Source organism: Trichoplax adhaerens, genomic scaffold, assembly GCF_000150275.1.
Source record: "Trichoplax adhaerens TRIADscaffold_23 genomic scaffold, whole genome shotgun sequence".
Taxonomy (NCBI): domain Eukaryota; kingdom Metazoa; phylum Placozoa; class Uniplacotomia; order Trichoplacea; family Trichoplacidae; genus Trichoplax; species Trichoplax adhaerens.
Genome location: NW_002060964.1, coordinates 713,145 through 729,472, shown reverse-complemented (window position 1 = coordinate 729,472; position 16,328 = coordinate 713,145). Strand labels below are relative to the sequence as shown.

The 16,328-nt window shown below is 36.1% G+C and overlaps 4 protein-coding genes across 4 annotated transcripts; 3 read left to right on the top strand and 1 right to left on the bottom strand.

Moving 5' to 3' along the window:
* Nucleotides 1–2,989: 2,989 nt before the first annotated feature.
* TRIADDRAFT_61383 (expressed hypothetical protein) lies at nucleotides 2,990–5,266 on the bottom strand (the record flags this gene model as incomplete). The annotated part of the gene is made up of 2 exons (XM_002117289.1): nucleotides 2,990–3,465; nucleotides 5,242–5,266. The coding sequence occupies 2 exons, from the start codon at nucleotides 5,264–5,266 to the stop codon at nucleotides 2,990–2,992; spliced, it is 501 nt and encodes a 166-aa protein (XP_002117325.1).
* A 691-nt stretch (nucleotides 5,267–5,957) lies between these two features.
* TRIADDRAFT_61382 (uncharacterized protein) lies at nucleotides 5,958–6,622 on the top strand (the record flags this gene model as incomplete). Its single annotated transcript, XM_002117340.1, has 2 exons — nucleotides 5,958–6,094; nucleotides 6,289–6,622. 2 exons carry the CDS (start codon nucleotides 5,958–5,960, stop codon nucleotides 6,620–6,622), a joined length of 471 nt encoding a protein of 156 aa, XP_002117376.1.
* Nucleotides 6,623–11,235: 4,613 nt separating this feature from the next.
* TRIADDRAFT_9010 (uncharacterized protein) lies at nucleotides 11,236–11,840 on the top strand (the record flags this gene model as incomplete). Its single annotated transcript, XM_002117339.1, has 3 exons — nucleotides 11,236–11,262; nucleotides 11,382–11,562; nucleotides 11,794–11,840. Coding segments are annotated over 3 exons (255 nt in total), but the record flags the coding sequence as incomplete, so codon positions are not given.
* A 497-nt stretch (nucleotides 11,841–12,337) lies between these two features.
* On the top strand, nucleotides 12,338–13,224 carry TRIADDRAFT_16711 (uncharacterized protein; the record flags this gene model as incomplete). Its single annotated transcript, XM_002117338.1, has 3 exons — nucleotides 12,338–12,604; nucleotides 12,702–12,864; nucleotides 12,989–13,224. Coding segments are annotated over 3 exons (666 nt in total), but the record flags the coding sequence as incomplete, so codon positions are not given.
* Nucleotides 13,225–16,328: the final 3,104 nt, after the last annotated feature.

Here is a 16,328-nt window from a genome sequence, read left to right as displayed (position 1 = left end):
ACGAGTATTAATCTAAACTGATTAATCGAGGATACACGTTGTTGCGATATATTCGGTTAGTGGTACATAGACTTGATAATGATTGTAAAGACAAAATTTGACTCTCATGTACAAATCTACATCCTATAAGGATCCTAATTGGCTATGACGTCCAGTAATAAAGGAAGAAAGATGATAACTTTCAAAGCATTTATTGACTACACTTGAATTTTGTATGCTGTCAATAGTAAGTTAATCGTCATCATTTTTTAAAAGTCATTAAGACGGACAAAAAGGAATTGATTTATCTTAAGGAGCAATAAAGGCTTTGAATTTTATATCCTCTTTCACTTGTTCCTGTTGAGTTCACATCTGGCACCGTGCGCTTGTACCTTGGCTGCAGTTATTAATCATCCAAACCCATAGATCGTCTACTTGAAGCAGCTGCAATATACGGTAAGCACTTTCATAAAACTATTCTACATCCTCTGATAATGTTAGTAGAATACTCTACGCGTGGTATGCATGTATTTCACTAGTGTAAGTATCACCATCACACCAGCATAACCAATAGTACTAGTCTAATTCCCCCAAAATAGACGATGTATTCTCAGCAATATAGCGAATCCGTTACTATGGTTACAATGCTAGCTTATGTTATATGTGTGGCTTTAGTGGTAACAAAGGGGTTTAAAAGATTCTCGACTGCAGTTATTTATAATCATATACTTAGCAAATAATGTTCTATAGTACTCGTATTCTACGATAGGACCTAGACAATAGATTGCGAACTGTACTTGTATATGCCTGTTTTAGAGTACAGTCAACATTGCTACTTATTGTTGTGATTTTGTGGAATGAGCACTATCATGTAGAATTATGCGCATCCAAGGATCGCGGAATTTTATAGCTACAGTAATATATTACCGCTCTAGGAAACGTGCTTGCATCACGTATATGATGTATTGCATAAGGTATGAATTCAGTAAGTCAGTGTTGAAAGTTAGTATAATTCAAAGGAGAATGTTGTTATACAAAACATATGCGGATATAAGGTGTGTATTCCCATTTTAAGTGGCTATTATTGCGTACGTACAATATTTTCTAGGTGAAATTGCTCTATATAGAAGACATAATACAACATACCAGCGAAGGATTTCCTTTTTCTTCCATAAATTGACCCTGTCACTTCTGTCATAGCTAACCGTTGGATATATTCATATTCTAGCGATCGTAACATTTTTAAAGCCAATTTTTTATTTTGGAGGTTATTTGATTGTGCAGACACTGTATTCTAAGTGTTTATGTTCGGGATATGTATGAGTAATTCATCGTCTAGATTCGATTATGTAACAATTTCTGTGTACCATCTTCACTCATTTTCTATCTCTTTCAGCTGGTAACATCCTAACTTTCACTTAATCTGGCTATTGGGCTTCGGAATTAAGACATGTTAGGGTTAGGATTACGAAGGGTGTAAATAGAGTGACTCTCAATTTTGACCCTGGTAGCTAAGTGTAGCTGGTATTCCAGAGCGTACTGGCTATGATTGGAAGCATTTCAATCATGTTTAAATTTATACCCGTAGAAGTCAGCATATGCGCATTTTTCTATTTTGCTACGCTATTTTCAAAATTAGATTGGGAATGGCAAATCAATTGAAAATTATGTTGGAAAAGATGTGTTAGCTTTGACTTTGGTAGTATAGTAGTGATTATTCTCCTTAGTTAAACTAAAATATATCTTTTCATACTATTCATCTTCAAGTGATCTGTACCTGATTAAGAAAATCATTAAGTAGGTACTACATATACTGGTCATAAGGACTTGTTATAAAATTCGTGCAGTTGAAAAGTCGATTGAAAATCGTTCTGATTTGGTCGATGGTATTTATAATACTACAGTACTGTGCAAGGAAATTTATTGTAGTACTGTACTAATGACCAAAAGATTAATACGTAGATTGCACAAGGCCTGTCGTTCAAAAATCAATGAAGTCGCTGCAGGTATGGCGGATAGTAGATTGTATAGCATGCCATCAGCGTTCATCATTAGTTAAGATATTCAAATAACACTATGGCCAATACTGTATCGTATCTTTCATAGAAAGCTTTGTAGTTGGCTGATTTCGTTCAATCTTCAATCTTTCAAAAGTTTACAAGCAATTTGAATTATTATCAATTACTACCATAGGAATGAATATCATCATGCTCTATTGTCAATTTGAAGCTTTTCAGTTGACAATTTCCGGTATTAAGTAGAGGAAGAATTCGATACTTGTAAATTGTTGCAATGCAGACGTCAATCCCTACAGTTGCAAATTGATTATGAAACTACTTCACGCCAGTGAATACCTTGGTGAATTAGCCTATTAGAATGTAATATAAGCAATACATTTAACCGGACCGATTAAGATTAATTTGTGTAAGCAATTAGGAAAATAACAAGAATCGTAGCACGCTAACTATTGATATCTTACAGTCAAATTTCTACAGCAAGCAATATAATACGCATATCGAAAGGGATAATAGGAAAATCTATTCATGTAAGTTATAATTTCAGCTTTGGCGTGTGGGAAGAGCAGGGCAAGAAGAAATGGATAGTTTCTTCACCTAGTAGAGTCAATTCAACAACTGTAGCATCGATATACATTTTCCAACTGTTTTAATAACGTCAACAATTGCATTTGTTTTTGTAATAATAATTATTCTCCAGTTCTGGATAATGCATTCGGTATCAGACTAGTTCAATTGGATGATAAAAATTGTTGTTAATCAAGTAGACATGGCGATCTTTGACTAATACAGTCACTTTAATAGTTTTCCATGTCATCGTTCTATCCTAACCGAAACCGAATGACAAGATGAGAAGTAATATTTGTATGAATTTGAAAGACACGCACAAGAGAGGCGTACTAAAATGATATTATCCGTTGATAGCAAATGTACAGCATTAATGTATCAGTAAGAGCACAAGCAGATACAGCAATGGAGATACACTAATACTCTAATTATGCTTTTTTGGCTTTAGGAGTATAATACTTTGATTTACTGCTATACCACATCAAATATGGAATAACAATGATAGGTATATTGAGTAAACCAAAAATAGCCCAATCCGTTAAATGTGGTGAGTGCTTTCTATCATATTCTTTTTCATTCATGACCGAAGTGACACCCAGTGCCGTGGATAAAGAGAGTTGTCGATCGCCATTTTCGTTCATGGTATAACTGATTCGAGCGGAGGTGAAATTGTAAGGCCCTACCTTGATCGGTTTAAGAACAACAGCATGAGTGACGTTGCCACCGGGTGGAATACGATCCCAAACCACTGGTAGAATTCCACGGACTAATTTCATGCTATCACCACTGATGATATCATCTTGTAATTCGACTTCGGTAGCAGTACCTTGGCCAACATTATAAATTTCATAATTGATGACCAATTCTTTGTTTTCCACCACCATATTATTGAGAACATTTTTACCTACCAATAATCGAGCCGATGGTCCTCCATCCTGTCCCTTCACGATCGAAGTGGATAGAAAAGCACCAACTAATAATGCCAAATAAAACCAAGTGGATTTCATTGCTTCTCCGACGAGTCACAATCGATGATTGAAAATCTTTCTCAATCAATTTGTCAAGCACGCGGGCGTACTCGTCAGCGACAGAGTAATGTAAGCCAGGTAGGCAGTTTGAGGAAGGAAAAGGACAAGTTGGGACAGCACGCCATCGGGTGCGCATACAATCCTGAGCGCCCATACTGTACACTAGTGCACAGTATGGCGTCGGAGTTGACAGTGACTGCTTGGCCGTACTAAGTCCAAGAGAATAGACGTGACGATCTGTGTACAGTGTACAGTACGTACGCTCACTCCAGTACGTTAGTACTGTACACTGTACAGTAGTCAAGACCAAGAGAACAATAATAATTGGAACCCTAATCAATTTCTTTGTTACATTACAGTACAGTGTACAGTACTACAGTTTACTGTACAGTACAGTACTGTACTGTACTGTACGAAGTTTGTAGTGTAGACCTACAGTACAGTACAGTACCAGTACTGTACAGTACATACAGTACGGTGCCGAGTAAACTACGGAATGGAACGGAACGGAACGCGGATGCGCACTGCAGCTCCTAGCGGAATGCACCTGCGTATTTCTTTCATTCCGCAAAAGTGGGCAAACTACGGAACATGATACTGTACACTGTACCGTGCATTGCCTTCATTCTGCATAGTACAGTATGCAAAATACTGGTACTATACTGAAGAATTCAGGACTCCCGACGTTGTACTGTACCTACAATATTTCATCTATAACAGTATTGGTATTGAGGAACAAATTGGATTGAAAATACGAGTATGCTTCACTTACTGTACAGTATACGAATAGTACAGTAAAGTAGATTGAAAATAACTGATCCGATCACCGATCATTAGTTATTAGAATACTGTACTGTACAGTACATACTGTACAGTGCACAGTACTGTACTGTAGGCGATACAGTACAATGGACTGTAATGTACACTTTACAGTACAATGTATTGTAAAGTACAGTACAATAGACGGTTCACTACAGTACTGTAAATCCTGGAAGCGGAACCAAACGTTTTCTACTCTTTCCACATTCGGCCTAGAGAACCGAGAGAAAAGAGAGAAAGCAGAATACTCGGCGTTCAAAAATTTTACTCAAGTCCTCAGCTAGAGTCTTGCTGACTTTCAAACTTGATTCAGCTAGCCAGTTGAAGTACCACGTAGGTAAGACTGCTAAATCGACTGCAATTGGTTGATTCATGCATCAAAGCGATTATCTTGCCATGAATGTTTAATGTTGATTCATAAAACTACCTCAGTACTTTATAGGCAGTGTATAATCGTTGCTACTGGTATACTGAACTGAAATCAAGACTTCATCTTGCCTGATACAAGCAGTACTGTACTAGAGGTGCGTTAATACGTCTACAAACCCACTCCAATAGCTGTGCATACATAACTATTGAAATTCAGTATGCAAATTGTACAAATTGAAATTTCTCCATCACTGCATTGAAAATGCATGCATGAGCTACAGCCTAAGTACAGTCATCAACTTCAATATTGTGTAGTACGTGCGCAATAGTAACAACTTGCAAACTGTGCACAGCCGTATTAAAATACGCGTATGCAAAACTCAACTACTCTAGTGGTCAATACGATACAACTGGCGAATTGAGGATCGATTCAACACCTCAAATAGCATAAACGTGCAACTTACGGCTATGTTCTGACAGTCTCACCATGGGTTTATGAGTACTTTCATGAATGACTCTTGCACGAGGCACATTGCAATCAACGACAAATAATCAAATTCTCTATTTATCTGTAGGTAACTTATCGCTTGCTTGAAAATTGATTATTTTCCGATATGACTTGCAAGTGTCCATAGTCGTCAATTATTTATCCTGGAGTATGCTAGTCAGGCAATCGCTTGCGAAAAATTCCATCCTATGGAGGTGTGTAGCGGCTATCAGCAACAATTCGTTTTGCTTATAAAGAACCGCCAATAGCTTAAAAGTCATAATACACCTATTGACCGTTACTGAATTCAGCAACGAGCAATTGGACTAGTTAGGTTTATATCAATCTCTACTTTAGTTTATGGCATCGATACAATTGCATGTTAAAGTAGGGAATAAATTGATTGGATTGCAATTGTAGTCGTGGAAAAGTAACGATGGACTTCAAATAAGTGTACCATGGAAACTTTACCTTATTGTATTCATTCTATGTAGCGTATACTTATTGTAAGATAATGATTAAGATCTATATATATATCGATGTATCTTCCTTAGGGCAATCTTAACGAACAGACTTTGTGGTAAAGAACCAAATCTGCCCCTTGGCAATGTTTTGCAATATAAATCACCATTAATGACCTCTTCTTCTTGTTATCGTCAAAAACTTTACCGAAAGGATGATCAAATAAAAGCCATGACAGTACTCTTAATCGACGAAAATGGAGTCAATTTAGGCCAAAAAGAAAAGAGCCATGCGTTGTCCATAGCGGAGAGCAAAGGCTTCAAGTTGGTAGAAGTTTCTCCACAGGCTAAGCCATTTCCAGTTTGTAGGTAAAGATTATATAGTGACTTCTTCAAGAGAAAATTGTCATCATTTGTATTGTAACGTTGCGAAATGGGATTGAACCCTAGAGCTATTTTCTGATACTATACCTTATGAGTGAATTTTCACAATAGCTACGGTGAACAGTACATGACAATAAAGGTATCAATTTGAACAAAGTGAATTTATTTCTATTTCTTAGATTAATATCCGGCAAACAACTATATCTTGATAAGAACAAGCGAAAGGAAAGGTCAAAAATAGAAATCATGGAAAAAGAATATCGTATTAAACACAACATTAGTCAGCATGATTTACGCTATAGGATTAATCAGATTGATAAGTACTTGGATCGCAATTACAGGATTAAATTGGTCATTCTATATAAATTCAATTACGAAAAAGCAGCAGCTTTAATTCATAGCATGCATGAAGCATTACTAGAAAGTAATCCTACACGTAAGATCCATATGAGTAAACCTGAAGCTAAAGGCGAAAATGTCATTTATTGTTATTTTAAATTACTTCAAGACTAAGCCTTATCCTATTCTACTATTATCAATTGGGCTAATATTACCGGTTGTTGATGAAAGTGTGAATGAAATGTTATCCAATTTTGCTAAAAGAATAAGCATTTTTATTTTATCTTGCTTTAAAGGAGCGAATATACTCGTATACAAGTAGATTGACCGAATTACAGTGAATAGCTAAATATATAATTAATGTATAAAAACTATGTTATCCATGCTATTCATTCTACTGCATAAGCATAGCCTTTATAAAAGATTGCATCTGATGGACTATATTAAATGATAGCAGATAACTGCTCTATTTGAATTAATACGTAAACGATGTTTTGATACAAATTTTATTCATAGCCTTCGTCTTAAACGGAAACAGGTTTACGGCTAAGCCCTGCAATGCTAGCTCCTAACGACTAGTCTGTGTGTACTGCGCGGTACAGCTTTACTCAAGATACGCGTATTCTAATGGCACAGCCGAACTTGCAGTGTATTCGTTTTTTATTGTATAATATTCGTTCTATGTGTACCACCCCGACCAACATTTCAATTAATATCTTGATTTCGTTTATCTGTTTACTATTTCTTTCTGTTCCATTACCAATAATGTAATTTTCGGCATTTTAGAGCAACAAGATACCGTGACATTACGTTTGCATTCATTACGCCTTCAATTTTAGAGACGCAAACTGATTTAGGTTGTGATTAGCCATACGCACTTTAGGTACAGTGCTTTGAACGATTGAATACGTTATTCGTACGAGTATAATTGGAGTTTATGGATATAGTCGATAAGCTGGTTATTATTGGCCTTCTTTCTTATCTTGCCTTCTTCAGTATACCTATGCGGACTCATTTTTTTATGACCGTTATTTTAACCCTATACTGTGCTGAACAAGTGTACATGCCTTCTTATCCACAAGTTAATCCATTTTCTAAAATACCCTTGTATTAAGACAGTATTCGAATTCCTACAAGCATTTTGAGCTAATTGGCGGTTGATCAGCTAGCTATTCGTTCAAATTGAGCCTATATTGGATAGGAAATTACTACACCCATACTTGCAGGCTACAGGATACGATATGTATATGCATTGTACTACAATCATTGTGATCATCATTTTCTCCGACTTCGTTTCCTGATTTAGAGTAGCTAGGTGTAGCTCATGTAGCATACTGTATTTGTTCAGGTTGTGTTGACTAGTCTCTCTTTTTCGAGTCTTATTACGTGTTCGGCCATAAGCTTCCTTAACCTTAACTATACAACGCGTTCATGCACTACATGGTGGCGTTCATGCGTCCGTACTAGGGATTGCACCCGGGTTTCCATACTCTGGTAACAAATTTCGCACGGGTTGCAATCCCTCGTATGTACAATATGATGGGCCGATGCAGTCCATGACACCGGTACCGATAGTCCAGTTTACCTTTCGACAAGTCTGTCCATTACAGTACAGTACATGTACTGTACTGTAATAAGAGACATTTTTCAGTCCAGAAATTTCTAGTCAAACCCATGATCTTGTACTGTACCCCTTTCTACACGGGTGCAGTACAGTGCGCAGTGTACAGTACTCTGTACTGTACGGTTCTGCACGGAATGAAGACGCTACATCGCTGCTGTAGGAATATCGCTTTACAATGTAAAGTAGTGTTGGAACCCAAGAGCATTTTTCAGGAAAACGAGCAGCCCGAGGTTTCCTTAAGTACGGCCTCTTCTCATCCCCGTTGCCGCGGCACTACTATTATGTCTGATAAATAAAGAAGCGGATATCGCCGACTTTTACCGTTGCTGACATCAAGTAAGTCATATATGAATAGAATGTTGAATTTATTCTAAATTTGTGTACTATCTGTAGTCGCTCACTGTACGTGATGAAGCTGGCTTTCCTATTGCTGTAAAGTTAACATAATCGATAGTCATTCTTGCATCATGATGTACAGACTGTAGCTCCATTGCTGTGCAGTTTGCGCTAAGCATCAATGAATTTCAATTTTGCCAGTTTCAAGTTCAAGAATAGAGAGAACATGCTATTGAATCTATGTATTGTATATAGAATGGGCTACTCCCTAATTGTATCAAAGTTTCAAACTTTCAACAGAAGCCTATCGTTGAATCGAAAAGTACGGGTTAACCCCATTTTGTAAAGCACTCGTATGTTGGCTCACAATGTTGAAGGTCGTCAACCCTACAGTGAATGCAGTACTGTATGTACTGTACTCTCAGGGTCTTATACTGTACAGTACTGTACTGTACTGCACACTACAACATACAGTACACTGTACTGTACGTAATACGTACGGTAGTCAGTCGACCGGTAGATAATCATGGACTGATCGTCAGCTAACATAGGACGAGACTGCCCGATTGCACTTTATAAATCTGAAATAGGACGCGGTTGATATCATAGTTTGTATCTTAATGTCATAGGATGGACGAGTTTGTAAAGGTTAATTAATTCACTTTAGGTACAAGCTCATGCTATCGAATTTTTAGACGTAATGACTCGATAAACCGTCGTCAAATTTCGCGGTATATTACATAGCATCGGAAATCTCAGCTATAAACTACAAATGGAGCATAGGCCTTTTTTTAGTAGATAGCCTGGTTTACAGCAGCTTCCCATGATCGGTATCCATAGCTATCTACACTTATTTGATCCAAGTTACTTATTTAACGACAGTTGTTAAACTAGTTTAGTGAAATCTTCGTCATCCTTTTTTTAGCAGCGACATTTTCCCTACCCAATACTGTGCGTCATTCTACAATCGTATATATATATGTCAATATACACACATCACTGTATACAGTACCTTTGTCATGGAGAGTATATATTGTTGGTACCCGTGTAGGAAATTGCTAGTTACCATGTAGCGAAGATTTGGCTTTTATTTATTTTGATGACCACTGTGCAATGCGGCATTGCACTATGGTAATGATGGTAAAGTACAGTACAGTACACCAGTATTGGAAGGGAAAAACGGGCCCAATCAATCATTTCCTACTCTACTTTTGCTAACAAAAATACATTATACCGTAATAAAAGTTGCAGAATGAGTACGAACGGGAAAATGAAAACTTTCTTGACAGTTCTTCTTGTAAAAGCCAGAATTCGGGAGCCATGTTGTGGATGGAGAGTACAGTATAGCACTAACCACTAGTACGGACAGTAGTTTACTATTAGAGGTCAGCGTATCACCCACACTCTCAACCGCCACTTGCCACAGTGTACAGTACATACAGTACAGTACGGTACGGTATAGCTCGACTGTACACTGTCCTGTGTACAGGAATTACCGTCATGAATTATTTTATTTTATTGGCATTATTTGACTCCAGTACCTCTGCCTTACCTACAGCTCAGTTAGTTTGTTTCTGCAGTCTGTTATACTGCGCAAATGTCATCAATAAATAATTAGAATAAGAAGGGAAGATAATAAAATTAGACAATTTGTCATTGCATCGTTTTGTTTTGCAGGATCTGGCAGATTTGCCATGGAAAATTTTCTTCAAGAGATAAATACATCATGTGCCCATGGATACAAACATCAGATGAACTCAATTTGAACTTAACTTGTCTAGCTATAACGTTCCAGAATCTGATCTGAATCTCTTCACTTTTACAGTAAATTGCACAAACTGCTCTAACCAGTGCATGATTTGAAAATTGCTCTCAGAAGCAATATCTGCTAATATTCGCGTTGTATTAAACTACAGTAGATTGGCAATATATCTCTCCAAAATTTTAATTTGAAAAACAGGGATGAGAAGCCCATTTAACACAGAACTCTTAGATACAATCTAAATCGACAGTAAAAAGAGTCAAAAATCATTTAATAGTGTAGCAGTCAGATATCCATATTGATCCCAAAGTCATACCCAACAGAGACTATTATAGAATAGCACAATCGCGTAATTACTTTCCGCGATACTATCATGACGTTGACATGGTCTACTTAATACGTGTATAGGTGTGCTTGTTACATGATCAATCCAAGCGATACTCAACTTTTTAATGAGTTACTCATTTTCTACTCGTATAATGTTGTTAAATCATAGATATATAGTTGCCGTTGAATTAACTCTTACTTTGTCTTTCTGCTGTAGCTCAGAGTGTCAACTATGTTTTGGGATTAATGCTATGAAACTGGGGTGTAGAGGTTGGTTTTTACGAGCAGAACTCTGTGAAACGCTAATTGAAAGCTCAACTGTATAAAGTAAAATAATAATTAATTTAAATAGAACATATCATGACAAGTACTTTTGCGAGTCATTCTGGTACTCCAATTGAACCGGTCACAAGCGCCAGTGATCAATTGGTATTTACTTCTACTGCTTCCAGCCGGCTGGATAAGGGAGTCGATTCTGGTACCACCACTTCCTCGGACTCGAAGAATGATAACATAACATCGTTGCATAACAGTGTCGATAGAATACAGCCGTTACCGCTTGCAGGACTACCAATATATACGGCTCCCACGCCAGCTTCCCTTTGTGGAATGCTTCGTCCAAAAAATCAATCTTATGACGCTAGTAAAATCTCTATCCCTGTAGTCCCTGCTGTTATAGTGCCGTCCGAAAAATCCGTCCCCAATCTTGAACATGGTACTTTCAGCCAAAATCAAGCTTGTCTAGTCTGTGGTGATCGTGCCTCGGTATGCATAATATATTAAAAGAGAACTAGCAGAAGGCATTAAATATCGTAAAGGCTTTACGCTTTGAAGGTGTAACATCTTTACTTAACCTCTACAACTATTTCCTTTATTCATGTTAGGGTCTGCATTATGGTGTACTGTCTTGCGAAGGCTGTAAAGCTTTCTTTAAACGTAGCATTCAATCTTCCGTTGCTTATACTTGTCCTTCTGGAAGTCGATGTAAAGTTGATAAACAACGTAGAAAATGTTGCCAAGCATGTCGACTCCAAAAATGTTTCGATGTGGGGATGATCAGAGAAGGTAACCAGGACACTTTGTAGTCCTACACATAAAAGCATGCCGGATGTAGCATACAGATACTATAAATACTAATATTTCGATACTCTGTCAGTTTTTTATCAGTAAAATGGGATGTAATATAACGTCGTTATCTCCATTGGTTATCATTGAACAACGTTTTTGTTCGCCCGGCTTATTGCATAATTTTGACGGTATAAATTGAGTACTATTATAAATTTATTTATTTATTAGGTGTTAGAAAAAATCGAAATCCTGGTGGTAGAGTTAAGTACGAAAAACCTGCTTCAGTAGGGCAATGTAAAAGTGTCACCAGTCCCGACAGTTTCATTAGTTCATCTACAGCTTCCAGTTTCTCTCAAGCTGATACCGATAAAGCTGAGGATAATTCCATTCAGTCTTTAAAAATTAATGAAGACAAGTACATCGATGTAAATTGTACTAGACTACCTTCCACTCCATCTCCTGACAAAGGTTACGATATTAAAATTTTAAAGGAATTTATTGGTAGTGGAGAAAAATACGTTATCGACCAAAAGGTAAAGTTTCACAATGACTATTTCATACTATCAACAAATACAGTATAATACATCAGTTTTTTAAAAACTTTGTTAAAACTGTAAATGCTAATTAGTGCAGCGGGCATTCCTATAGTACTATTAGATAATTCTATGGCATCTTAAATACATACAAGATGCAAAGGCCGTTGAAAATTTTCAATTGATAAGAAATATAAATGTAATTTTTCCTGTAGCGTGATGGGAAACAGATAATCGTAAATGATGTTATCAAGAAGTTACTGGAAGCTGAACCGCCTATGCTACCTGCTTGTCCAGATCCAGAAGCCGAAGACTCTGGCATACGAACTATAACTATAATCTGTGAAATGGTAGAAAGAGAGTTAGTTATGGTAATTGATTGGGCGAAAAGAATTCCTGGGTATACCAGTCTTTGTTTGAACGATCAAGTAGTATTATTGCAAGCATCCTGGCTTGAAGTATTTATGATTGATCTAGCGTTCCGTTCGATGCCATATGATAACAAAGTTAGTCATTCATATATTGCAAATATAGTACAAATATCTTGTAGTTTTACTTACGAAGGAAAAGAACGTTGATGCGTATTTTTAACTTCTCAATCAGCTTGTTTACGCATGTGATATGGTTATGGGACATAAGCAATCTCGTGCGGCTGGGTTAGACGAAATAAATAGGCACGCTTTTGAATTGGTCACTAAGTATAGAAGCATTAGTATGGATAAGCAAGAATTTGCTTGCTTAAAAGCGATTGCGCTAGTTAACTCCGGTAAGTTGAACTTTATACCGAGTTTCTGTTCGGAAATCATTAAGTAAATTGTGTATTATACCCGGAAGTAAATTTACAGAATACCATGAAAAGTGTATTAATCTTATGTGGATAATTTAACTAGATTCAAGAAATCTAACCGATGTCAGTCGTGTAGAGTCGGTTCAAGGGACTTTATATCTGGCACTTCAGCGGTATACATTGTTGAATTACCCCGAACAACCTTTGCGATTTGCTCAATTATTAATGACTTTACCAGAATTAAAGGCAATTAGCTCTAGGGGAATAGAAAAACTTTTTAGTATCAAAGTCGCAGGAGAGGTACCAATGTACAACCTATTGTTAGAAATGTTGGAAGCGAATGAATTATTACAATAATTATAGTGATATTCCCTGTAAACTTCTATAAAATACCGTTACTTTTGCGGAATATCTTGTTAAAGTTGGGTCTACTCGGAGATCATGACACTCCTCTAGATTATAATTTTAAAAAATTTGACATCTTTACTTTCGCGACGTCGTGAAATGATTGCTAATTTTTATTATATTGAATGCGATTACGAGTACAATGATAAGACATAGAAAATATATGTAAGTTCCTGGTTGATGCTGTAACAATATAATAACTACACCTTAATACTTGCTTATTGTAGCTGCTCACTTGATATAATTTGTCAAGTTAGCGTACATTTCTTGCTTAAGAAGTAGATTTTATTCGATTTCTTGAACAAAATCGTTACAAGAGATAGGTTCTAAATTTTGTAGTCGTCGCTTTAGTTTAGATATTTTTAAAATTGTGAGACTGGTCGCTATGCATGGTACTAGTACTGCGATTCTTGTAGTACGTAAATCTTCATAATGGGATTATCTCACTCCCCTTTAATAATTTGAATGATCTTAAACAAATTTTATTGTAATTCTTTAATATCTTACCGCAGCCAACACATTGAACTAAGCTAGTGTCAGGGTTGGCGTACGAATATATTGAAGATTTTCCTGAAATGACTTTTACTGGCATATTTTCTGATGTGTTTATAATTGTAATTTTTTTTAGCGACATGTTAATGTATACTACGTTTTACTATTTACCTAATTGTTATTACCATATAATACCGTTAACTGGAGCATCAATGACATAGGATACAGATTACGTTTATATAGTAAGTTCTTTAAAGTTATAAATTTGACTAGCGGTTTCAATTTCGACGAGCTTTATCATCTGGCGACGTCGTGCTTTATTTCCTATCGATGGCATAGATTTGGTATGATTTCTTTGTAATTTATGATACTGCACTGTTGTACGAGCAAGGTATTGATGGTTTACCTACATGAAATTAAGAGCTCTAAGGTCTACAAGAATACTTTGAATTTTTACGTGCATTGCTGGCATTGCTGCGCTCGTATTACATGAGGTCTTGGATCTCGTAGACCAGACACGTATTTACATTTGAGATCAATAGTTTTATTGTTGTATAGCTAATAAAGCAGACATAATTAAAAGATTAACCTACTGGGTGATTGTGACGTTATGCGGTTCAATTATCAACGTGGTTATCGTTACTCATGTCAAAGTAACGATAATAAAAGTATCACTGGGAATGAAGACCATGAACTGGTATCGTCGGTTTGTTCTGTAACCTTGTGGTTTCCAAGTTGACGCTTTCCTTATAATTAGCATGATTGCATGTATAATTCATTATAGCTTGCAATATGTTATTCGCGTTTACGGTTATTTGTGAAACGTTTATAAATTTAATTTATCAATTGCACCATAATTTATAAATGAAGCACTAGTTAGTCGATCCGATAGACAAAATAGATCAATAAAGGCTTAACTTAATTGCGATCGTAAGCGAAATATATTAATTCACCGTACTACATTGTGAAAGGAACACATAATAATGGTAACATTGTACATTCACTAGAGTTTAACTTGTTTAGAAATTCGGCATTGGATGGTTACTCTTTGCAGCAAGATTAAATAAACATTGTTGTTTGAATTTAATCAAAATTACATAATTAATTTTTGCCTACTGTATTATATCCGACGATATTACTGTATCTTAAAATATCGTATACCGTAAAAATCTTTAAAAAATTAGACCTGTAGTCCAGACACTCGCAGGTTGTACTATTAATTAATGCTACTCATCATTGTTGATAATAACATTGAACTCGTAGCTATGTTGAAAATTGCGACAAGTAAGCTAAGCATTGTCTGCTATGCTAAATGATTGGTAGAAATAGAATATAGCTTAGCGGTTAGTGGTATGAAGCTCCTATTCATTATGTTGTGATTTGATACACGTGATTGACGTATTCCCTCAACGATATTGTAATATAATAACGCTAATAACCACTGTGACAATGCAATGAGTCATATTATTCTGTAATATACGTGCATCCTCTTCATTGCATTTATTAACCATAACGATATAAGGCTGCAGCCTATTTTAATCAGTTTCATAGCTCATCTTAACTTTTACTGGATCGTCAAGGCGGCTGTTAGTGGTAAGGACTTGCTAATCTCATATTTATCGGGAATCGATAGAGTTCTAGCAGGTTTATCCTGGTCTAGCTAGTGATCCAAGCGAAAACGAAATTGTAAGCAATTATCAATACAAGTCATTGGTGAGCTTTCTAACTAAAGCACTAATCTTTGGTAAGTTTGGATCACCTTTACGCCAATGGAGCAAATCAAATCAAATCGAGTTTTTATCCATCATTTTATCAATACTGCTATTGATGAATTTATGCAGAATAGATGATCATTACGGTATATTTAGTACAGTTATCCATTTTGATGAGCAGCTACATCTTCTACGATATATCCGCTTTATAATCATGCTTAAAAGGAGTTATTTTAAATATTAAAATTGTCACTTCTTACATCAATTCAAAAAAAAATTTTAGAAGCCCTACTGATTAAGCCTTGTCATATTTCTGCAACCTATCAACCTTTTCGCACGTGGTAAAATACATCGTCCCTATGATTTTTATATATATTTCTAGTCTACTAAAAGAAAATATTTCAATTACTCTCTATTTCTGATAATTTAGCATTGGATTCATTTAATCGTTATTAGGCACCTGCAATTTACACGCTAAAATCGAATCATTTGTTGGATTATAGATGTTTAGATTTACTAGTGCAATGTATCCTGTAGTTGTTTTTCTTACTAAAGATCGATAAATCTCTATAGGCAGCTGTCTGCAACACAGCTTGATATCACTTCCTTAACTTTGTGATCCTAAAAAAAATAGGGCTAAAAATTGCCATCGCTAACCGTATACTCGTACGTTAAATAATTGCGGATATGCCCATGTTTTGCTCGTTTACTCAGCCGGATTATCAAAAGATAGTCTGTTGTACTTTCATCAAGATAATCCTTTCGGTAGAAAGAAATCTCGTATTTGCCTATACCATTAAAATAGCATTATTATCAAGGACACGGCTTACGTTA